At 39.0% G+C, this 24,813-nt stretch overlaps 4 protein-coding genes across 4 annotated transcripts in view; 2 read left to right on the top strand and 2 right to left on the bottom strand.

Annotated features, from left to right (window-relative positions):
• The window catches only part of LOC311076109 (ras-related protein Rab-38-like), a 39,258-nt gene extending 34,709 nt beyond the window's left edge, over window positions 1-4,549 (bottom strand). The window contains exons 1-2 of the mRNA XM_084104007.1: window positions 4,496-4,549; window positions 2,244-2,982 (exon numbers count right to left, since the gene is read on the bottom strand). Coding sequence (XP_083960133.1) covers window positions 2,244-2,928 — 685 coding nt within the window. The 5' untranslated portion in view covers window positions 2,929-2,982; window positions 4,496-4,549. The remainder of the gene's footprint in view (window positions 1-2,243; window positions 2,983-4,495) is intronic.
• A 1,898-nt stretch (window positions 4,550-6,447) lies between these two features.
• On the top strand, window positions 6,448-9,598 carry kpna7 (karyopherin alpha 7 (importin alpha 8)). The gene is made up of 10 exons (XM_084104869.1): window positions 6,448-6,666; window positions 6,761-6,901; window positions 6,975-7,060; window positions 7,145-7,413; window positions 7,584-7,666; window positions 7,753-8,016; window positions 8,093-8,326; window positions 8,856-9,038; window positions 9,149-9,295; window positions 9,452-9,598. Exons 1-10 carry the CDS (start codon window positions 6,577-6,579, stop codon window positions 9,539-9,541), a joined length of 1,587 nt encoding a protein of 528 aa, XP_083960995.1. The 5' UTR covers window positions 6,448-6,576; the 3' UTR covers window positions 9,542-9,598.
• A 679-nt stretch (window positions 9,599-10,277) lies between these two features.
• Window positions 10,278-13,922, bottom strand: chordc1b (cysteine and histidine-rich domain (CHORD) containing 1b). The gene is made up of 11 exons (XM_084104870.1): window positions 13,746-13,922; window positions 13,174-13,223; window positions 13,013-13,069; window positions 12,710-12,867; window positions 12,405-12,508; window positions 12,260-12,318; window positions 12,088-12,158; window positions 11,466-11,571; window positions 11,086-11,205; window positions 10,921-10,983; window positions 10,278-10,626 (listed from the first exon to the last, which is right to left on the bottom strand). Exons 1-11 carry the CDS (start codon window positions 13,807-13,809, stop codon window positions 10,462-10,464), a joined length of 1,017 nt encoding a protein of 338 aa, XP_083960996.1. The 5' UTR covers window positions 13,810-13,922; the 3' UTR covers window positions 10,278-10,461.
• A 501-nt stretch (window positions 13,923-14,423) lies between these two features.
• The window catches only part of fat3b (FAT atypical cadherin 3b), a 64,269-nt gene continuing 53,879 nt past the window's right edge, over window positions 14,424-24,813 (top strand). Inside the window, exons 1-2 of the mRNA XM_084103685.1 lie at window positions 14,424-14,515; window positions 15,067-18,366. Coding sequence (XP_083959811.1) covers window positions 15,084-18,366 — 3,283 coding nt within the window. The 5' untranslated portion in view covers window positions 14,424-14,515; window positions 15,067-15,083. The remainder of the gene's footprint in view (window positions 14,516-15,066; window positions 18,367-24,813) is intronic.

The raw sequence follows: 24,813 nt of genomic DNA, 5'->3' as shown, positions 1-24,813 counted from the left end.
TATAATCATGCATTTTTGATTGTTGGTGGTTTTCCCTGTTGGGAAGAGGTAAAATTTGTAATTTTTACTGTTGATAACCAGGTGGCACCATTAACCCTTTAGATAGGCCTGGGCAAAAAAAAAGCTTAGTTTCTGGCTTTTACATGGAGTTATATGGAGTATAATAGCATAATAAAGTGTGTGTGTGTGTGTGTGTGTGTGTGTGTGTGTGTGTGTACTCACCTTGATGCGTCTGAGAAAATCAAAATATGCACCTCAGCTCTCAAAACTACATGGAGTAAACAAAAACAAAGTAAGTGTATTTATGCACCTGCTGCCTTTTGATGGTGAGAAATGCAGACTAAACAAAATCAAAGCAAGTGGATTTAAACGCGTGCATGCAAGCCTGCTGGTCATTTGATGGTGAGAAGAGCAGCAAGCAACATGAGAAAGGGCTTGACTTGTAGTGAAGTTTTAGAGATGATTATGCAGCCTGACCCTTCCAGCGAGCTGCAGGATGTATTGTCTTCTCCCTCTGACACCACTGACTCAGGAGAGTCAGATCCTGATTTGGATGTGGCACCCTCATCATCCTCTCTAGCTTCCACTGAAGGCGAGGAGGATTCGGAGGATCCTGGATCTGGGTGGATTGGGAGAAACGGCGAAGTGTGGTTTTCCACTAACGCGGAGACAACTCCCTTTCTTCAGCCTGCCAGAGGCGTGACTCCAGGGCCGACGCGCTATGCCTTCGCAAGGGCCCAGAACATGGATTCCGTGTTCAATCTGTTTTTTACGGAGGAGATGATTGACCTCATTGTCAGCATGACTTGCGTCAACACATACATGTTTGTACAGTCATACAAACATGTATGACTATGCCTTGTGATGGCATAGCGCGTCGGCCCTGGAGTCACGCCTCTGGCAGGATGAAGAAAGGGAGTTGTCTCCGCTTCGCCATTTCTCCCAATCCACCCAGATCCAGGATCCTCCGAATCCTCCTCGCCTTCAGTGGAAGCTAGAGAGGATGATGAGGGTGCCACATCCAAATCAGGATCTGACTCTCCTGAGTCTGTGGTGTCAGAGGGAGAAGACAATACATCCTGCAGCTCGCTGGAAGGGTCAGGCTGCATAATCATCTCTAAAACTTCACTACAAGTCAAGCCCTTTCTCATGTTGCTTGCTGCTCTTCTCACCATCAAATGACCAGCAGGCTTGCATGCACGCGTTTAAATCCACTTGCTTTGTTTTTGTTTAGTCTGCATTTCTCACCATCAAAAGGCAGCAGATGCATAAATACACTTACTTTGTTTTTGTTTACTCCATGTAGTTCTGAGAGCTGAGGTGCATATTTTGATTTTCTCAGACGCATCAAGGTGAGTTCACACACACACACACACACACACACACACACACTTTATTATGCTATTATACTCCATATAAACTCCATATAACTCCATGTAAAAGCCAGAAACTAAGCTTTTTTTTGCACAGGCCTATCTAAAGGGTTAATGGTGCCACCTGGTTATCAACAGTAAAAATTACAAATTTTACCTCTTCCCAACAGGGAAAACCTCCAACAATCAAAAATGCATGCTTATATGGTGTCATGGCTTTGCAATCAAAAAATGTGGTTATAATGGAAGTCAATGGGGCAAAAACAGCCACGAACAGTAAATGAGGGAGAAAAAGTTAAAATCTGATGCTGCAGAAAAACTAACAATGCATCAAAACCAATGTTATTTCTAATCTTTGACATGTCCAAGACTGTGATAAAAGGTAAAAAAAAATCCAGTCCACAATCACATTTTATATTGAAAATGAGTCATTTTGTGTGTTTTTTTTCCCAAATCGGTGACATCATTTACGTATTTGGCAATTAAAGAGTTAAAATCCTGATTTTTTTTTAAACATTTAGTATTTTTGAGCAGGACTGAGGTTGATTAATAGATTTATGCAAAAAAAATTGAAAAATATATTTATCTGATACATTTTTACAGCAGTTTAATGTAGTGGCTGTTTTCAGCCACGAACATAACGAAAGGTAGTAAATTTGAACAATGCACAAGGGTTAAATAATAGTGTTACGTGCTGGTGGAGATCTGTGTTTTTCACTGGAAGACTTTTGTGAAATACTAATATGAGGAAGAAATTCAACTTCCAGAGCTAAAAGAGTTTCAGGGCAGATTCAGTTCTTCTAAGAGGCATTGGAAAATCTCATGATAACCGTGAAGAAAAATGCTTCTCTAAGGAGAGAGATCACGTACCTTCAGTGTGAATGGCAGACACGTAGGTCCAGTTGTATCGTTTGACGATGTCCACCATCGCTCTGGCTTGCTGGGCGTCGGAGGGCACCACCCTCATGAAGTACTTGTACAAAGACTTATCGCTGAGATCCATGCTGGTAGCCGAATACGCAATCTGGGGAATGTTGAATAGCTGAAGGAGATTCTGAACCTGGATGGCCACAGAACTGGACCCAGGCCCGATCAGCCCCACAATGGGCTTCTTCCCTTTCATGGGAGTCCCTCCATCTTCAGTTAAACACTTGGTCATGCCCTCCTCCTCCTCGGCCGAGACCAGGGTGTCACGGATAAACTCGATGCTCTGCTCCAGAGCCACGGCCGAATGCCAGCAGGAGTCTCTGATCTCGCAGCCCAGCGTGATGTTGGGTAGGATGTGTGGGTCCGCATTGATGCGGTCCAGGGTGTGCATCATGGCCTCCACCCGCTGGATGCCGTACTGCTCGCGTACGGCGCCGCACTTGCGCTCGTGAACCTTGTCGGCTGGCGGCTGATGATGGACGGAGAAGAGCGCCCCTATGATGATGTCGCCGGGGATGTGGGCCAAGACGCGTCGCTCGCTCGCCTGGGCCTTCGCTAAATTATCCGGCCGTGTAGGACCCAATCTGTCTCCGATCAGCACAAACAACAGTAAATGCAAAATCCCCATTTCCTCGGCCCTCTCAGATCAGAGTGTAGAATACAAGAAGGTTCCTCAGGGCATCTGAAAGAGTCACAAGAAGCAGAAATATTCAGAGCAATATCCCTAGAGATCATCAACCTCCCACTGAATCACAGAGGTGCATATTTGTGAGAGTCGTGATAAGGATGAGCTGTCGCCAGGGCAACGTCTTATTCTAAAGAGTGAGGATTTTTCTGCCTTCCTCTAAATATCTCGAGATCAGGAGGAAAACAAAGTTGAAACGCACATGAAGAAGTTCGTGAAACGTGCTTATTCCAGTCGGATCTCAGTAATGGGATGCATCATTAACACCTGTTAGAAACAATAAGCATGCAAATCTTAAAAGATGTATTGATTCAGATTCATGTATTCATAACCTCAGAGATTTTCCAAAACACCGAGACCCAGAAGATAATGATCTTATGCAGATTTGCAGCCACTGAATATTTATACTGCCTCTTTACCCTTAACCTCTTTTTCATTACTCAAAATGAATTATTAATTTGATTAAAAAGGAGTTACACAGCTTAAAGGGATAAATACAGAATTCCCCAGAATGATTGTTGGTTATAAGCCATAAGCCAGCCATTATATCATAATATATGTATATATATATATATGACCTGAGGGCAATATCTCATACTTTTACAGATCACATGGAGAAATCATACCAAATGACGTCACGTCAAGAAAACACGGGAGAGGGATTTATACTATACTTTTTGTTTGCAACATACTAGAACCCCACTGTATGAACACAGAACCCCATGTATACTTAATCAGATTGATTCTTCATACTCAATTCTGTGTTCAAAACACAGAGTTGGTATTGGGACATAGATGCACTATTTATGTTCTTCTATTGCTATTGTATGTTTTGCGCTCTAACTTCAAAGGAACTACGATGCATTTTTAAACAGCCAGGACTGGACAGGATATCTTAAGTTTTCCAAAACGACAGAAAACCCTGAATTCCTTAAACACATTATTGTTGGGGAGACTTACAAAGTGCATTCCGTTAAATTGAATTCGTGACAAACCACCAACAGTAACTCAATAGTACACAGAAATCCATACTGTATAGACAGTTTGCTAATGGTTGAACGGTTTCTTTTCTTTTCTTTGTTGTAGCTGTTGTACATTATTTTGTTCATGTAATAGTTCATTTAAAAGAGACATTAAACATTAGCAAGATATTACTTAATTAATAGATTGATTAATTAAGGTGCGAGACTCAAAAGTTACACGATCCAATAAGCATTCGCTGTTGTATGAGCTGTCCATGGTGCTGAAATATATGGTGCTGATAATCCAGTGAATCTGAATCTATGTATGGCAATGAAAATCACACTGTGGCGGAATACCACTTCATGTGTTGCCAATGCCATAACACATAATCAAGAACTTACATGAAGAACTCACTAAGGAAGCACATGACCGTTCAAATCATCAGAAACATGACCATGAATTTAAGCGTGAGGCATTAGACATATATTGAAAAGTGTTAAATACCAACGCTAATGATTATGAAAACACCAGTGATAATGTAACTTACCGTTCGGTCGTTGTTTTGCTCGTGTTCTTCTCACAATTGGAGTGTCTCTGGGTGTATGAGCGCGTGCGATGCGCGTTCACTTCAGCAACAACTCTCGCGCGCGTCACGTGACATATATTTTTCTAAATATTTACATCTTGTTTTAACAGTCCATGAAGATGAAAACCATACAGAAGTTACAAACTCACAGTCACCTCTTTTTGTATAAGTAAAGTCTAAAAATATATATATATATATATATATATTTTTTTTTTTTTGTCAAGTGATCTTTTATTTTGTATACCCATAAACTTCTCTGTTTTACAAACTATAGAGGTATTTATCGTCCATTGCAGTATTCGCTGTTTTTTTAATTAAAAGTCATATTTAAAAAGCTGTAAAGGTTCAAGAATCTGGTCATTCCTTGACCGGTTTTATTAGTTTTTTTCTCTTAAATATTTCTTGCAGTGACTATAAGGACTGATGCAGAACTTTGACCACTTCCCTTAGTCATACGGGCACAGCGCCATCATCTGGTAACTCAAAAAATGATATAATTTATCATGTCAGTGCTGTTTATAACCTTTTGGTTTTACAACCCCACAACACAATCAGATCAGTTAGTCACTTATACCATCAACAGCAGACCAGAAATAACTCACAACTTACAGGGTATAATTTAGTTTTATCATTAATATTATTCAGTTGCACACTTTTACAATGTGCTTTCTCAGTTGCTGGCCCTAAGTTGTGGAATGGTTTACTTATGTCTATTAGATCCTCTAGCTCTGTAAACATGTTTAAAACCTTTCTCAAGACGTATTTGTTTGATGAGGCCTTTGCTACTTTGTAAGGACCATTAGGTTTGGATTAGATGCATTTGTGGTGTTTGTTTATTATTGATTTTTATTTATTTATTTCTCTAATATGAGGTTGTTTTTTTTTTATCCTTATAAAATTTGTACTGCACTTTTGTACACTCTGGCGCTTTAAAAATACATTTAGATGTGATTTGATTCACTTTTAAACTAAACAATCCATACTATATATAAAAAAAAACAGACTATCCAAGTAGCTCGTTTTAATGAGAAAATTTTGACAGTTCTGTGGTTGTGTCCAGTCCTTCTGACATTGTTTTGCTGTACAGAAGAGAGAAGTTTGAGTAAGACAAGTAAGAAATGTAAAAATTTATCTCTTTATTTTACTACAAGTGTAATCAATTTTTTTTTTTTTTTTTTTTTTACATATTCATTTGAACACTTGAATTACTGATGTAGATCACATTCAAAACTAGTCATGCTATACAGGCCTACAGTTATAGCAATACAACCGTTAACTGTAAAATATGTAATACTTTATACTGTAATACTAAGTTTTTCCGGAGCAAATCCAAGTGACACTATGAAGTTGAGGTATCAGATATTGTATTATTAATAAAATGTAATGTATTTAAAGGTTTTATTAAAAATATATAGATGTATTTTTAGGTAAAATGTATAGTACTATTTTTCATATTTGATGTACTTCAATAGAAATGGTTTATACACACACACACACACACACACACGCACACACACACACACACACACACATATATATATATATATACCATATATATATGGCTGCAAGGGACATTCATTCAAAAAGACAATGAAGACAAGCAGCTTTTCTGTGTCTTATTATATCACTATTGGCCTCTAGATGGCAATAACATACTTTTTTATTTCACAGGCACACATTTCAAAAAAATAAAAATTATATTTTTCTTAGGTTGTGGCATTAGATGGTTATTGACTGACTTTTATAATTATTATACTGTAGTTGTGTGATCTAAAACGTGAAAGAACATCTAATACACACCAAACAAAGGGTGAATCCTCTGATCTGAGGTGTGTCCCAAGGCTATAAATTAATATCACCTGATTCTAATTGTACTTGTCTATTTAATGCTCTTTGCAGCTGGTTAAATTTTTATTGCAGTTGAGTCTAGCGCTGAGAGATCTGTTTTGTACACAAACTCCTGCTGTCAGTTCTGTTTTAGCAGTTATTGTAACGTTTCATCTTAAAACCTCCTGTAGAAGTTTGTTAGGAGTGATTTGCCTATGGCTAGTGCATTGAGTGTCAAAATGCCTACTGAAAATCTGTCTGATAAACGCATGTCGAAGTTCAAAAATAAGGGCAAGGAGCCAACGGTGAGCTGTGCATCCATTCTGGCTATTTTTTCCACTTTCAACAATTCTCTCCTTAATCTCTTGATTGATTCACTCACCCTATCTCTGCTTGCAGAAAATGCGTGACCGCAGAATTGCAGAATGTGTTGAGCTTCGAAAAGCTCATAGGGTTGAAAGTATTCTGAAGAGGAGAAATATTTCATCCTTAGGAGATGAGGAACCTCTGTCACCAGAGTTTAACACTGACAACGAACAGGTGTTTACTACTTCTACCTTCAATTAAAACCCGTTTTTACAATACTTTATCTCACTGTTTTCATCTTGTTAAGGTCATATCTGCAACGATTCAAGAGATTGTTGCAAGTGTGAACGCTGACAGCCCAGAGATGCAGAGACAAGGTTGTCAAGCAGCTAGGTACAGTAACCAATCTTAACTTGACTAGCAGTCATCTCAAATCATGTTACAGAGCATTACCAGCCTTCAAATTGATCCCTACAGGAAGCTGCTTTCTCGGGAGAGGAACCCTCCCCTTAAGGAGATCGTTGAAGCAGGACTTCTGACTCGCTTTGTGGAGTTTCTAGGGAGGAACGATGACCCTATGCTGCAGTTTGAGGCTGCCTGGTCCCTTACTAATGTTGCATCTGGCACTTCTTGGCACACACAGCAAGTGGTAGAGCATGGAGCGGTACCAGCCTTCATCGCCCTGCTGGCTTCACCAATGCTGAACATCAGTGAACAGGCTGTCTGGGCTTTAGGCAACATTGCAGGTGAGGATACTTTGAACTTCAGGGGGCCTCTACATCCTAAAAGAATATGGAGGTTGAACACTTGCACTGTAATGTTTGGTGAAACTTGGGTATTTTGTAGAAAACTGTGCTAGTTGTACTACTCTGAAGTTGTGGAACCATTTGCCCCAGTGTTCATGCTTCCATTTTAGGTGATGGTCCATCCTATCGAGACTCCTTGATCGACTGTGGCGTCATCCCTGCGTTGTTGGCACGGCTCACACCAGATGCTCCTGTGAGTTTCTTCTCGACTCGCCACATCTCTGAAATGGCAAATGTAAACAAACATGCAGAATGTAAACCACATAAAATGTTTTGCAGGTGGGGTACCTTCGCAACCTTACATGGACCCTGTCGAACCTTTGTAGGAACAAGAATCCCTTCCCTCGTTTCAGTGCTGTCCAACAAATGCTCCCCTCCATAATCCAACTGCTCCACCACGGTGACAAATCCGTCCTGTCTGATGCATGCTGGGCCATTTCGTACCTCACCGATGGACCCAATGAACGAATTGACGTGGTCATCAAGACTGGAATTCTTCCACGGTTGGTTGAGCTGTTGGGCTTTGAGGAACTCTCTGTGGTGGTAAGTACTCCAGTGTTTTTACCTTTTTGGTCTTGATGTTGGGCCACTTAAGAGGAGTTTCACTAATATTCTCTAGACACCAGCCCTACGGTCGATTGGGAACATTGTCAGCGGTTCAGACCTGCAGACGCAAGCGGCCATTGATGCAGGCGTGTTGAGTGCCTTGCCCCAGCTGATGCGACACCCTAAGTCCAGTGTTCAGAAGGAGGCAGCTTGGGCAGTGTCCAACATTGCAGCTGGACCCTGCCAACAGATTCAACAGCTCATCACGTGTGGATTGTTGGCTCCTCTGGTGGATCTCCTAAGGAATGTATGTCATAACTGATGTCTTGCTTTTATGTTGAGTTTTCTGCCCCCGCAGAGTTGCCTATAAAACGTTCTGGTTTCAACGTGATTGCATGCTTCTCCTAAAGCTGGGCATAAAATGAGGCCAATTATAGAAGTAGTCCCTCCTGAGGCCCTTTGAAATGTGGTTTCATTTCTAGTTGGGAAAACTATACTCTAACATGCATTGTCAAATCTTTGAGGTAATTGTATGGAAAGAGCTTGTACAAGCAAATCATTACAATGAATGTCTTGTGCAAGAAATTCTGTTTTTAATGTTTGTGGTTATATCATGATTTGTCTTTGATAACCAAAACCTTTTTGGGCCGCAGTGGTGGTCTGATTTTTGCATTAGTTTGCCAATATTTTGTGGTGTATTCTTCTAATTGGGATTCATAAATGGATGTCTAATTTGGTGATTAAAATGTCTTGCGTACCAAAATACAATGTGCTTTTTCAGTGTTGGTTTGGCCAGTACTTGACACTTTGGGATACTCAAACTCCTTGTTTTGCAGGGTGACTTCAAAACCCAGCGAGAGGCAGTATGGGCAGTGACTAACTACACAAGTGGTGGGACCGTAGACCAAGTTGTTCATCTGGTCAAGTGTGGTGCTTTAGAGGCCATCTTGAACTTGCTTCAAGTTAAAGACACCAAGACTGTCCTGGTCATCCTAGATGCTATAAATAACATTTTCTTGGTGAGTTCACAGTGTGTGTGGCTTCATAAAGAAATCTGCAAAAACCCTCCTGCAACTCCCAGTGCTTTGCATTGTGAGATGCTAAAATATCAACTGTGTACCTTCTGCAGGCTGCTGAGAAACTTGGTGAGGTGGATAAGCTTTGTTTGTTGGTGGAGGAGGTGGGAGGGCTGGATCGAATTGAGTTTCTTCAAAACCATGAGAACAATACTGTTTATAGAGCGGCTCAAGCTCTTATTGAGAAGTATTTCAGTGAGGTGGGTGTCGCTGAATTTCATTTTTGTTAGCAAGTTTGTCAAATGTTTTCATAATCCTTTTGTTTGCAAATGCACTTTGATCTGGGAAAACTAAGACATTTTCCATAAACCATTCACCATTTCTTTTTACCCTCTGTCTTCCCACGACGCTCTCAGGATGGTGAAGATCAGTGCCTGACAACGGAAGCCACAGACACAAACTTTGTCTTTGGAGCATCTGAGGTCCAAAAAAGATTTGACTTTTGATATCATTTTTTTTTTTTTTTTAAAGCTTCAATTGAATAAAGGATTATTTTTGCAGCATGTTCTGGCCTATTTTTCTTGATTTGGGGGGCGGCAAGGCAACTGCATTGTACAGTACAAGTTTTCATGAAAGATCGTGCCAGTTTTAGATTTGTTTTTTGTAAATGCCACCAGAGCCACTTAACGTGCTGAGTCATGACAAATGGCTTACAGTAAGTATTATTTGGTGTTGGCAATGGTTAACCACTGTAACATTAGTTTTGTGCCATCATTACGGTATAAACTAAGACCAGTCAAGTATACACGTCTCCAGGATCACCTAAATTCATAACATATAGATATTAACATGCTCGATAGTTTTAGACAATGATTCAAATCAAACTTGATGCTTGAGCATCTTTTGTTTTTGGAAAAATGTACTCCCTCCCAAAACAGATTTATCCCTTGTACAAATCCTGGACTACTGTATCAGGTGTCTTTAAATTGGCAAATTGTAACCGTTTCACAGCAATAATTTTGAATACCAAGTAATCTTATAGAAGAGAAATGTGTTCTTTCAGCTTGACACATTAGCAAGTGTGAACTCCAAATAAACCAATATTAATGAATGCATCTTTAATGACTCTTTGCTTCAGCCAGAAAACGTGGAATGTGAAATGCTCCACTTACTAGGATTGGACACATTTTGGTCTGAATCAATATAACCTATTCAGAGTAATTGATGGTTCTTTGTGAGAGCTTTCTTAAAAAAAAAAAAAAAAACCCTCTAAACATGCTCTGTACAATAAATCTATAATTTGACCTTGGACAAAGATTTGAGAATTTATATAACATTCATGCTTCATTATGCATCAAACCATACAATAAGATAAAATGATTCCCACTCAGAGCTAAGAATGTTGGTCCTCTTACAGTCTCTTAATTTAATCATCACACTCATCCTCACTGTCAACATCTTTTTCTTTCTCTTTATCCTTTGGAGGAGGTGGAAGATCCAGCCGGGCCCATGACATTGGCTCTGCCTTCTTCAACAAAACCTCAATTTTGGTAGCCATCATGTTCACCAAACTTTTACTTGCATCGATCACCTTAGGTAAAAGCAAACAGACAATCTTAAAATTATTAAAGTCATGCTTTGTTTGTATTGTGGTGCTGAAGTTTATATTAAAGCAATGATTTGGAGTGGAAATTCCTTTAGGACCAGAACTACATGAAAATATAAAATATTGTGAAATTACAATACTTTTTCATATGCAGAGACAACTTTGGGAAACCTTTTTTTATTATTATTCTATCCAGTAACACTACTGCCACAAAATGTATTCACTTCAAGCTTTAATGAAAAAAAGTATGATAAAAGTACTTTACAACTGAATACTCACGCCCCACAAACTGATCTGCTGTTCAAATTCTTTCTCTCCTTCAAATATAATGTGGATTTTGAGCTGCAAAGAATAAAAAAAATAGCCTTATTTGGAAAATTTGGAAAATAAAATATAACTACCAGTATACAGAATTTTGCAAATAATTTTGCCTTGATGTCTTACCACAGTACTGTTCCCCTCCACCGAGCTCAGCTCTGGTATTGAATTTTTGGCATAAATGGAAATGATGACCTGACTTCCTGTTTGGTGCCAATCAAACCTGCATGGTACAACCTTTTTTCCCTGTACACACATAAAAAAAATGTCATCCTCCACTTCAAACAATATTCACATGTAAACGTATTTAATAATTTGGTCTTCAACAAATTATGTTAATTTGAAAGTAGCATTTGGGCCTGCTAGAGCTGCACAGTGTTGTGATACTGTTTAATTGGAGAGTATGTAAAAATACAGTATAATTGCCATCTACAAAATGCAGAGGGGAAAAATCCAATGCAAGTAATATAGTTCTTTGACATTTAAATCTCATGGTAGGCACTTACTGTATTTTTCATATTCCACTGATGCTTTCCTCGGGTACAGCCCTCCAGAGACAGAAACGTGTTGAAGTCTGAGGTTTTCCTCTTACAGCAGCTCCAATATTTCATCCTTTTATGAGGAAAGATAAAAAAAGACTTAGGGGCAGTTTACATGGCACGGTTTTCAACCAAAAAACGGAAAACTTTTTATACCTTTTGGCCGTTCATTTACATGACAACTGCATTTTGGGGGCCTGAAAACGCAAACTTTTGAAATCGGGTTGTGTACAAAACAGTTACTTTTATCGTCTCCTTGTAAACAACAAAAACATGAATTTGTGAAAATGATGACGTCATGCGAATTTCGTGTTCAGTCTATAGGCACGTAGTGTTTCTTTACAAAGTGACATCGCCAAATACTGGCCTGGCAACATAATACAGTGGTTTTAGTCGTTTTCGCGGATCCGTGTGAATGGGGATCGTTTTGACAACGTTGTCGCCTGTACGCAGAAAACGCTAAGGAAAAAACAGTACATCATTGTCGGGTAAACGTACCCTAAATTGCAGAATCCGCAGATATATCTGAGATTTCTACATCTACACTTTTCTAGTAGTCATTTTCAGTTTTGATCGGATGCTAATTTACCCTTCATGGAAGATAGGTACACCAGCATGATACAAACACGTCTCGTCATCACTGGCTTGTCCGCTGAATGTCTGGAAAACAAAAGAATGAGAATCCATTGTTTATATAATGAACTAAAGAAACTTTATGTGCCATGGTTTCTAATCGGAGAAGCAGAGAGTGCGAACAGTACCTTACTGCAGCCTCCATTCTTACAGGACGTCCCTATCTTAATTTCATCACTATCCTCCTCTATAATGCAAGAAAGAAAATAAAATACATCAGATTAGAAGACAAATATAGACAGGTAGGGAAAAAGAGGGTCTGGCTTTTCTTACCTTTTATCTCCTGTGCATTTTCTTCAGTTATTTTTAGCTTTTCTAAAGCCTGTTTGAGCGAAGGAGAGATCTTCCGTTGTAGAATAGAGAAAGGCTCATCTGGACTACAAAAACAATTAAAAATGGATGTTTTCAGTCATTTATCCTTAAGAGGTTCTAACATCAATGTGAGTTTTGGCTGGGTGGACTGTTAATGAGAATAACTTGTTCTCTATAGATTTAATGCTGCATTACTTTATCATCTGAACTAATGAGCTGGAAGATACAAATGGGGAAGACCCTGTACTTTCCAAGTGCATTTTTACCTTGGTCGCTGAATAGACTCCAGAGGTTTTGGTGTTTGGGTTATGCATTCATCACATTTTTGCTTCACGTCATTCACGTTCTTGTCCGCAGAGAACTTTACCTCTGGTTTAACAGGCTCAGAGGGCTTCTCCTGATTATGAGGGCCTTTCGTGCAACCCTAAGAGATTCATAAATACAGACAAACATTTCAAGACTTAGCCATTTCAATATAATTAGATATTTATAATTTATATGAGCAATTACACAACTCTGTCTATGAAAGTGATCATTCATTCTCATCACAGACGAGTTGTAGCACTCACAGCAATACTGAGGAAATCTGAAAAGTCAGTTGTTCGTCTCTTGCAGCAAGACCAACCCTGGGAAGCGATGCAAGACACAATTTAATAGGTTTAACTCTGAGTAACAGTGACATATTTCCCATAAATAGCCTAAGTAAACTGATCTTTTTGAATGTCCACACCTTTAATGCATCATGAAACACTGGCACTCCGGGGTGGTATGTGCATGAATCTATGGATAAGAAGAGATTGATTCTGAAATGTGACGTCACAGGAATATAGTCACTTGTCTATATTATGTTCACACAGTTTATATTTTGTGTTATTATCTATATGTTACTTTTTCTGCAAAAAAAAAAAAAAAAAAAAAATATGTTCACACAATGTGCAGCTTATAGTTAGTTTGCTACTCCTCTAGCTGCTAACTGCTCAACTACAGGATTTTTCATTAAGACGTTTATATAACGCTTGTATTCTAGCCATCTATAAAACAAATATTAATTTACGAAGTCTGTGCTATTGATTGAACATCATTCAAACGTTATGACCAGCTTCATTGTAGATGCTTCACTACATTAACATGCTAAATAACGTTCCAATAAAATTAATAGCTGACCCTTTTTAGACGTGGTCATGTTTTGTTAATAATATATGTATATGAATAAATGTTGTTAAACACAAGTGGTTTTCTTTCCAAATTTACCCTGCTATCAGTCATAGCAATGCAGCTATCGTTTGTTATCTAAAGTCTTACCATCCGAATTCTTGTCGGGGTCAAAACGTTGTCCACATCCTTTATTATAACACAGTACAGACATAATGTTTGACAAAAATGCAAAAGTATGTTGTACAACGTGGTCAAAAGGGAATGGTCCGAAGTCTTTACTAGCTAGCCGCTGCTGCTTCCCGTCGTGAGGTCTCTTCCGGAATCTTTCGTGAATTTCCGTAAGTTGTCGTTCAGAGCTTCGGCTCCAATCGTGTATTTTCGGAATGTTTCGGAACTGGAATTACGGGATGAGTGGGAGATGAGATGCACCGCCTAACGGAGTTTAAATAAAAAACACAGACAAGGCTGTGCATGAAAACGAACCTTGTTCAGTACTATTTCACTCTGTCACATGAAATTATTGTTTTTGTTTATTTTGTTGCATACCATGAACATGTTATTTTTTATATTAAAATAACAATAAATACGTTTTAGCGATATTTTAAAGAACATAAATTGTTTTGTGCGCTCTATGTAGCGTAAACACATTATTCTAATTGGCTAATGTTTGTATTAGATAATGTTTACATCCTATTGTTGCAATGGGACAGCAGCAACAACACCAACTCCGGTTTCGTTTGCGCATTCACGGGATAACGTGCGCTCGTGAGCGCGCTTTAGGAGGTGCGCGTTCCACTGATTACAGTCTACTGTGAGTGGCAGTGAGTCCTGTATGGCAGAGAAGTGAAGGATGTAGTTTCACAGAGCGGGCTCCTGAATGTTTGTAGCGAAGAGATTTCTTTCTCATTAAGCCAGAGGTAAGAGCTCATTCACATTTTTTTTGATGCACTACATATCGGAGAACAAGACTGCCCGCTCTCGGTAACAAACATATTTTACGACTCCACAGCGTTGAAAGTTTCCTTTGATTACAACCGTATTTTAATGTAGAGTCGTGCGTGCATCTGAGAGGATAGGTTTTGTTTGACATGATCAAAGTTATTCACTTTAAATGCAATACAAATATAATGTCAAACTGTAGTTGTGTAATTTAGACACATTTTCTCTTGTTGCACATTTCTTTCAATTATTTACTGTGAGTATTTACACATTTGTTTTGGATGATTAATCGTCATGTGTGCTCCTCGTTGCTATTATAAATCTTGCAGTGAGATTAGGCTACCATTTAACTCCAATGAGAAAAGGGTCAGGTATTTATTATCATATTTTTTGTCCAAACGATTTAATCCAAACCAAGGGCTTCTGAATAAATAACTGGCATCACATTTATTTGAGCAATAGGGATATGTCTTGATGAGATAAATGCCCTAGATTGAAATGGTTTACTGCATATTTCTCTTATTTGCAGGGTAACTGGATGATGGCATGGCTATAAACAGCTGCCCAGGGGGCAGTATGGGGATCTGCCTCACCAGTTTCTTCTTATTGCTCCTTTACCTGCTTCCTTGTTTGGGGCAACTGCAGGAGCGAGGGTCCTCCTCCTTTCAGTTTACTGCCTCCATCTACAATGCCACCATTTATGAGAACTCTGCAGCTCGGTCATACATTAGGACTGAGGTTAAAATGGGGATTGCTCTATCTGAGTTGGGCCCTTTGGACATCAAATATTTAATTGAATCTGGAGACGATGAGGGGCTGTTTCAGGCTGAGGAATTTGTGCTGGGGGACTTTTGCTTTCTCCGCATACAGACTAACGGTGGGAGTGCTGCCATCCTAAACCGCGAAGTGCAGGATAATTATACATTAACAGTTAGGGCAACCGGCAAAGGCATGCTGGAGGCTTCTGTGATAGTTAATGTGCAAATTATGGATATGAACGACCTCCGACCTTTGTTCTCTCCCACTTCTTATGTCATTGATATTCCAGAAAGTACTCCGTTGGGAGCAAGTGTGGCTCAGGTGACCGCCACTGACGCAGACATCGGCTCCAATGGCGAGTTTTACTATTTCTTCAAAGACGATGTGGAGGAGTTTGCTGTCCACCCAACCAGTGGGGTGGTATCACTCACAGCCAAGCCTAATGCAGATAGCAACCGCAGATTTGCCCTTGAAGTTTTAGCAGTGGATCGTGGAATGAAGGTTTATGGGAACAGTGGTATTAGCAGTACAGCCAAACTAGTGATCAGTGTTGTGCGTATCAATGAGTTTGCACCAGCACTGAAAGCAATTGCACTTTACCCTGAAATATCAGACAAAGAGCCAGTATACGCCATTGTTACTGTTGAAGATTTGGACGAGGGACCCAATGGAGAAATTGAGTGGGTTGCCATTATTGCAGGTGATCCGCAGGAGCAGTTTGTCCTTGACAGAGCTCCTCTTGGAAATGAGTACAAGCTGAAGATGTCTGAAACGGTCAACTGGGATAAATTTCCTTATGGTTGCAATCTCACTTTTCAAGCCAAAGACAGAGGCACACCACCAAGATTTTCCAACACTCAGACTATTCAGCTCTTGGTGAAAAAACCACAGTCTGTGAAGGTGAATTTTGAAAAGAAGATTTACAAAACCTCAATTATCGAGATTGCACCACCAGGGACCATAGTAGAGACTGTGAGGATATCTCCAAGACCGCCGGTCATCAGTTACGCCCTAAGCCTGACCTCAGATTCAATTTATTTTATCATTAATCCACTCACTGGTGTCATCTCAACAGCGCAAGAGTTTACCACATTAAGCCAGGAGCTCCTTGAGTTGAAAGTGATGGAGATAGTGAGTGGCATGACGGCAAAGGTGCAAATTACAGTTGAGGATGCTAACAACAACTCCCCAATGTTTACGAGCACGTCTTATGATGTTTCTGTCAATGAGAGCATCCCCATTGGCACTGTCATTCTCACTGTATCAGCGGTGGATGATGATAAAGGTGACAATGGGTGCATAACATACGGCATAGCCAGCCTTCAGCCCCTCCCGTTCATCATCAACCCCAATACAGGAGAGCTGACAACATCCACAGAACTGGATTTTGAATCATCTTTGGAGACATACGTGTTCGCCGTCCGAGCCTCAGACTGGGGCTCGCCTTATAGACGAGAAAGTGAAGTCAATGTCACGGTACAAGTGTTGAACATTAATGACAACCAACCCCTTTTTGAGCGCGTGTCTTGTAAAGGTACGATAGGGCGTGATTTTCCTGTGGGCCAGATGATCATCACCATGTCTGCCATTGATATTGATGAGCTTGGGCTGGTTAAATATGAGATTATGTCTGGAAATGAGCAAGATGTCTTCAGTCTTAACCCAGACTCTGGGATGTTGTCATTAAGAAGACCCCTCACTGCAAAAATTGTAAAGAACGAACAGTTCAACTTGATGATAGCTGCGTCAGATTCCGAGCTGTTTTCCGAACCCACCTTTGTAAATATATCATTAGTCAGAGGCAGAATGGCAGCAAAGAGTTTTAATTGTCAAGACACAAAAGTTGCACAAAAGTTAGCTGAGAAACTTTTGAAAAGAGCCTCTGCCATTAGCAAATCCAAAGTGGATGAAGGCTACACAGATCTGTTCTCTGTCAACAGACAGACGCCTCAGTTTGAATCCTTTCCATCAGATATTGTAGTTCGAGAGGACATGCCTGTGGGAGCCAGTGTACTTCAAGTGAACACGAATGATGGTGACACTGGCTTCAATGGTCGTGTCCTGCATGTCATATCAGATGGGAACGTCGACAGCTGCTTCAATATTGACATGGAAAGTGGCCTAATTTACATTTATCAGCCGCTGGACCGTGAGCGATCAGATCGGTACCTCCTTAACATAACTGTGTATGACTTGGGCCTTCCACAGAAATCCAGCTGGAGATTGCTGAGAGTTAACATTGATGATGTGAATGATAACAGCCCAAAATTCTCCCTCAAGAGCTATACTGCCTTTGTACCAGAGAACGCAGCCTTCGGCACAGAAGTGATCCAGGTCACAGCCTCAGATGATGATCTCGGTCAGAACAGTGAAATCTCATACACCTTGTTAACAAACACCAATATGTTTGCCATTAACAGTGAGACCGGCTCTGTTTATGTGTCTAGTCAGTTGGACAGGGAGTCCATCTCGGATTTCACCCTCAAAATTCAGGCTAGAGATAAGGCAGAAAGAGGGAATCAGATGTTCTCTGAGACAACCCTGAGAGTGTACCTCGAGGATATAAATGACTGTGCCCCTATGTTTATTCCCAGGAGTTACAGTTGCCGTGTGTTGGAAGACATTCCTATAGGTGCAGTTATAGCTTGGCTGCAAACGCAAGACCCAGACATTGGATCTGGTGGATGGGTGAAATACTCCTTGTCCAATGACTTCAATGGGACATTTAAGATCCATGCTGAAAGTGGCGCCATTAAGGTGGCCAAGGACCTGGACTATGAGAAGCAACAATTCTACAATCTCTCAGTGGTTGCAGAGGACTTGGGTTTTCCAGTGAAACTTCGCTCTGAGTCTTATCTTGAAGTGGAAGTCATTGATGTCAATGAGAACCTCAATGAGCCATACTTCTCAGAATTTGCAGTGAGGGGAAGTGTGAAGGAAAACTCTCGTCATGGAACAAGTGTCCTCCAGGTGACTGCTCAAGATGATGACAAGGGCAGAGATGGAGTGATCAGATACTCTATCAAAACTAGAAGTGGTCTTGGAAGGTTCTCCATTGATGATGAAACAGGTACCTATAATTTTATTCTTTATGTGCTTTTTGGTTGTGTTGTCTACTATGTTTTATCTCTTTTGATGACTAACCAGTCCTGAGTCGATGCTTGCATAATAAAACAAAACCTGTGAACATGGTTGTGAATTTATGCCCTAACATTTTACTGCAGTGTGCTGACTGAATGGTATTAAAAGGTCAATGTGATGTTATTTGTCTTGGCAATGAATTTGTGCTCTGAGTCTACAATTGCCTCTGAAATTTGCTGCCACTGGAGAAGACCACTGACCTATAAAGGTAGGAATTAACCTCTGTGTGGTTTGAATCAGTGTTCTTCTGTGATTTCTAACACGGTCTGTGTTTCAAAATCTGTTATGTGAGATCTGATATTTGCAATATTGAAGAAGAAAAGCTGCTCAGTTACTTGCACAACTTGTTGTGTGGTGCCTGCTTCACTATTAATTACAACTAATGACTATTGATTAGAGAACTACAACGGGCAGTGGGATGTAACTGTGGTTCCCCATTCACATGTCAGCTAATTAGGCTGAGCCTGTTAATCAGGCCCGTGTTTAAAGTAAGCGAGTGGTGCACAATTGTGCCAGAACCTCAAATGAGCATGGATTTTCCACAGAGAATTGAATGCCCTACCAGCAGCAAAAGACAAGTTGTAGTGGAAGCGGATACATGAGAACAAGAGTTGTCTTTTATCTTCAAAGTAAAACTTCTGGGACAAGGAAGGACAGTGGCATTGGCTCAGCACGCCCGCCACATATCCGCTACCAACATTCGTTTAGCTGTCATTTTGCATGGTGTGTTATGAGTCCTTGACATTGTCACTAGATTTTTGAGATGATTGAAAGTGGGCAGTTCATGCAATACACTTCCAAATAAGCAGAAATCAAACCCACTTGATCTTGGTCACCAGACGAGATGTGTCGTGTTGAAGTTCATAGTTTGTATGTAGAGTGATTCCGATTTAGGAAGTCTCTGCGCAGATGCGAAAGTGAACTAAAAAGGCTGGTGGGATTTATGAAGGCCTTATCGGCAGAGCACTCTGCTGCTTTGAGCAGGCATTGGTATTCCTGCCCACACTTTGGGAAATAAATCAGAGTGCACTCTCACTCAGACGCCTGTCGAGAAACAAGTTCAGCTCTAATTTGCCTCTGAGATTTGGCCTCTTTTTCTCCAGAGTCAGGTTATGTCAAAATCTCTTAGAGACCTGCACAAAGGACCGATTGTGCTGCACATCCCCAAACACTGCACAAAACTGAAGTATTATGTTTAGGTTTTTGAAAGATAACACATTTTTGGAGCGTATGGGAGTTGAGGATCTTTACCACAAGCCCACTTCCTCTTACAGACTTCTTGAACTTTGATTGTAATTCAGGGGAGATATCAAGGGTTTTCCTTTTAATGCCTGCATGGCATACAAAGGAAACGTCTCTCTCACCGTAACAAAGATGCAGATTTGGAGTAGAATGAGAGGGAAAGGGAAAAGATTTATGTTGAAAGAAAAATGCTTTTTCAGCATGTTTAGTTGCGATGCTTGTGAATTTCCTGATAATTGAAGATACCTTGCATGAAAATAACTGCACTTGATCTTGTTTGTAGGTATTAAGGATGACTTGATGGCTAAGTTCTGCTTGATTATGTTCTAAATTCTGACAAGTTATGAATATTTTATTGTTTACATCTTAAAATATGAACTATAATTTTTTTCTCAGGGAATTTGGAATTAAAATGGTGACACCAAATGGTATGAATAATATGAAATTACATCAAGGCTACCATCTTATTTGCAGCAAAACATCTGCTATCAAAATAAATAGCATGTGCGTCAATTGTTGCATAGCAATAGCAATAGAATTGTTTTGCATTTGAAATGATTATTTCTGTAATTTGCGAGTACTAGCTATAGAGGATAATTAGGACCTCTTTAATACATAATCATCCTTTTAAGTCTGTTAGTTGAAGGACACGGCAGCGATTTTCTGCCTTCTAGCTCCATATGCAGCCCTTGATGTTTAGAATACACACCTGTTGGTTGACTTTCATGAATAATGATAAATGCTAAAAGCAATGGCTTGTAAAGCAAAAGAAGCAGATGGATTTAGTGCTGTTTTCAATGACATGATATGTGGTTTGAGATTCACAATCAGCTGAAAGTCAATTGCATCGTGTCAAATCATTTGCATTGCTCTAGTTGCTTTTGCAACAGCAAATTAGCATCTCGTGTTCAAATGTTTTACAAAATCAGGCACTTAGTGTAAATCTGTGTCTCTTTAATTTGAGCTGGGACAGGCCTTGTGTTTTGTTGAATTTCTGATCCTCAGCATCAGAACCTGTGGGAATCCATCAAAACATCCTCAGCATCAAAGCTGGAGTCTTTGAATCAAAACTGTGGAAAATATGTCTGAGTCTGTAGAGTCCTGTTCCTGTTTTTTTTAATGCCATCTGTCATATTTCTGACTCGACTGATGTTGTTTAACAGTGTATGAATGTATAGAAGCAGAGCGCTGTATACTGAGCGTGAGCATTATTTGCTTGTGTGACATTGATTTTTACAGCAGTTTGGCTGAAAGGTTTTTGAACATGATGAAAGTGTGGAATGTGAAATGATATCAATGAACTTTCCACACTGTCACTGAGGTTAAATAGTTATCTCATGCCAAGGGTTTTGTGGATACTAAAAGGCTAATTTCAAATACGTTTTTAACATCTTTGCAAATTTCAAAGGTTGTTTACTCCTAGAAAACGCTAGCTATTTTAGGACTATATGTTTCCTATATTCCCTGAGTTGCAAGACGTGGATGTAATAAGAGTGCATTTGATTGAATTTCAGGCTGAATTGCACCCCAATTTACTTCTATTGCAGTATAACAAATCTAGCATGCTTAAAGGAAGAAACGGCTCATTAGTGAACCTTCTCTCCATCTATCAAATTAACTTTAGCTGGAAACATCTAGATGAATTGGCACATTTTTCATTCTTCTGTCTGGGGATTAAATAGCTCGAAATGTTCATTTAAGTGTTGACTTTTGCTTATGACAACTGGTCATAAACAAATCTTTTAGCTTGGTAACCTGAGGGTTGTTCCATAAAGGCCGCTTAGAAAAGCGAGGATTAAATTCCAACACCTGACTTGAATGAACCAAACAAATAAGTTGGGGCTAATGTGATTTCATAAAAGGTAATTGAAGTTCACGCAATCCCACTAATTTGATCCAGGTTTATCTAGTCTAGATAATTGCGTGTGCATGCGTTTCTTAAGCAGCCATAGCCGATCCATCGATCCATCATCAAACAGCTTATATTTTGTGCTGTTTTATGCGTTTGAAACATGGTGTTTTCCTCAGTGCAAAACTTACATTTCACAGGTATATTCTCCACCCGTAAATGTTAGAAAGTCTTGCAAATATTTCCACTTTGCTGCTAAACTTCACATTGAACGAGCGCTGCTGCGCGCATGCTCGCCAAATAGGACCGCAAAAATTCTGATTAAAATATACACTTTGCTTGGAAAATTAATATGCAATATTTTATAACACCAGAAATATCTTCTAACTATAATAATTTATATTTAGGATGTTGGATAATTTGCGGTGAACTTATAGCTCATTGCACTCATATATTTTATACTTGTAAAATAATAATAATAAAAATGAACACAAGTAATTCAGGGAAGAACTTTTTCAAGAAACCAAATATAATAAAGATACAAAATATAGTTTTGGGTATATGACCTATGCTATTTAATAAAGATGAGTTATACTTATTTAGAATGCTGAGCATTACAGCTTTAACAGCAATAAAAAAAAAATTGGAGAAAGCAAGAATGCCCAGTTTTAAATGATTGGTTAGATTTAGTTTATAAAGTACACCATGGAGAGGATAACATGAAATTAAGAGCAAAAGTATACATTTTGAAAAGATATGGGCTTATCTAAAATCAAAGAATATTCTATAAAATAAAGGAATACATATTTCATGAATTATCTTTTTTATATACCCCCCCCCCCCCCTTTTAATTCTCGTTATTTGTTATTTTATTTATTTACTAATTTAATATTGTTATTATTTAATAATATTACTTGAATAACTTATTAGGAATTATGTGTCATTATAAGAGTTTGATATAAATATGTGAATGTTTAATTTTTATTAATATTTATTTATATTTTTTTTTTGTCTTTTATTCCTTTTTTCTCCACTCCACGTCGTGCCTAAATTAGCTGTTCTAGATCCACTGTAAAACACGGCTTCGCGGGGCTTATTGCTTAATTTTAAACCTACAAGTAAGTGTATTTTTAACAATTTTAACATAAACATTTTATGTACAATATAATTGAACACGTTTGTATATCTATATTGTCTCATTTATCATTTTAGCCTTAAGTAGATTTCCTGTATACTGTATATTTATTTTTGGACATATAGTGGTTAATAAAGTAATAAATTAATGGTATGACAGAGTGTCAGTGGTAATATCATTGTGTTCCTGATGGTCAGTGTTAGAGGAACGGTGTAACAACTCAGGCTTAGCCTGACAGTTAGCCTGCCATGGACCAGGCTAGTTTCCCAGCATAAGTTGCCAGAGTAACTGAGTCTGAACTATTTTAAGTTTGCTTTATGAAACAGAATAAACCAACAATAAGTCTGACTAACCAAAATAAGCCTGGCTTGTATTCTAATATTGTTTTATGGAACAACCCTCTGGGGCAAATGTTATACAGGGCTTGTCTTAAAGTCTTTATATACATATGTATGTCCTAAAAAGTTGTAATATTTTTTTATTAGTAATGGTCTGTTTTGATTAGTCAAAGGAGGACTGAAGGGTGAATAAAAGGTTAATTTCAATTATTATTTTTTACATGTAAATTATTAGAATATCTGGGACTCCAGACATAATATGTGGAGTCGCATACTAACACACCCCTCTTACTATTTCTGGTATATGCTATGCTTTACTAAATTCAGGATGGGCTTAATTTACTATGACTCTCGTAAAATCTGCATGCAAACATGCAGAAATCATGATACAAGTTTTTCTTTTTCTTTTGTAAAATCAACTTAGATTTGCTGATGTTTTTCAGACACCATACTATTTTGAGTTTCTATTGATCCATACTATATTGAGTTTCTATTGATTAAACCAATCTCTTTCTTTGTATTAACTCAAATGTTTAGTTTCAATTAACTCAATTTTAAGGCAACCAGGTTGCTTACTTTTTAAAGTTAAACCAACAATAATTTTTAATAAAACTGTTTTAAACTTGTTTTGAGAATGGCACACATTTCAGTACTCCAATATCTTGAGCATGCTTTCAGAAAAGGTGAGGTTGTGCGGAAAGCCCTTAGTTTTGGCATGTTTTATGCAAATTACCAGATGTGGGCATGCACTCCTTTATTACTATCCGCAACCGTTAATTAGAAAGCATCATTAGAACGCGATAAGTTTATGTGTAGCCATCTGAAATTTTGCACGAGATCTATTTTTTTTCTTGCACACACAAATATGCAAATTGTATGAAATTATTAGTGAATGAGTCCAAAATACTTTTTAAGATAATGTTTGTCTGCTCCATCTATATTTTGTGTGCTCTTTTTCTCTGTTTAAAAGGATGACTGAGAAGTTTTATAAGGGGAACTGGCTTTGTTTTCTTTGAAGGTGTGTATTGTGAATATAGCAGATTTCCTTTAGGCAAACTGACCTGTCACACTGTGTTAGCTCACTGACAAACCATTCAGTCAGCTTCAGATGTCCCTGTATCCTTTGTGTCTTTGTCCCCTTGGGTGTCCTACTTTTAAATGCTTTTAAGGTTTTAGTAAGTATCAGGGAACCTGCTTGCTGTGTGAGTTCTGCTATTTTTCCAGCTCCCAGTGACTGTGAGGGTCAGAATCCCCTCGGCTGAATCACTTTGCGCATGAGTGGTTTTGTTCTGTGCCATGGTTGACCAATCGACTCATCGCATTGCATAGCACAGCCACGAAATGGGTCATTCTGTCAGTGATGCCCCTTCCTATCAGTGATCGTATTTACATGTGCCCGTAATGCAATGTCGAAGTGCTCCTAATCATAGAATGGCAGAGCCAGCACTTTGGTCAGGAGTGATTAGATGTGCTATGCTGAAGACCTGAAGGTCATACAGTCTCTGAATGGAGCGGTTGTACCCTGCGGTGGGATTCCCAGCCCATCTAAAGTTAGTGGTATGTCCAAGATGTCAGTTTGGATTGGACACCACCAGCCAAAAATCTGTCTGCTCAGCAAGCATGTCCCCTACAAAGTGTAACTGCATTACACCTAAAGTGTAAACAGACTGTTTGACACAATGTTATATAGAGAAGACCAGTAAATGACTTTATACATTTTCTTTATACCTGCATACCTTAAAATCTAGGCTATTGAACTTTTTTGTAATTGCCCTGGAAAAAGAAACTTGCATTGATCACCCCCCCCTCCCC

The sequence above is a fragment of the Abramis brama genome, assembly GCF_963993115.1.
Source record: "Abramis brama genome assembly, chromosome: 25".
Classification (NCBI taxonomy): domain Eukaryota; kingdom Metazoa; phylum Chordata; class Actinopteri; order Cypriniformes; family Leuciscidae; genus Abramis; species Abramis brama.
Note: the sequence above shows the minus strand (reverse complement) of the source record. Positions and strands in the feature narration are given on the sequence as shown.

Excerpts from the sequence above, each read along its gene's own strand:
- kpna7 (XM_084104869.1), top strand. The coding sequence starts at position 6,577 with ATGGCTAGTGCATTGAGTGTCAAAATGCCTACTGAAAATCTGTCTGAT. Across the intron at positions 6,902-6,974 it reads TTAACACTGACAACGAACAG|GTCATATCTGCAACGATTCA; the intron begins GTGTTTACTACT and ends CATCTTGTTAAG. Across the intron at positions 7,414-7,583 it reads GGCTTTAGGCAACATTGCAG|GTGATGGTCCATCCTATCGA; the intron begins GTGAGGATACTT and ends CTTCCATTTTAG.
- chordc1b (XM_084104870.1), bottom strand. The coding sequence starts at position 13,809 with ATGTCTGTACTGTGTTATAATAAAGGATGTGGACAACGTTTTGACCCC. Across the intron at positions 12,159-12,259 it reads AGAATGGAGGCTGCAGTAAG|ACATTCAGCGGACAAGCCAG; the intron begins GTACTGTTCGCA and ends TTTGTTTTCCAG. Across the intron at positions 10,984-11,085 it reads TGGAGGGGAACAGTACTGTG|CTCAAAATCCACATTATATT; the intron begins GTAAGACATCAA and ends TATTCTTTGCAG.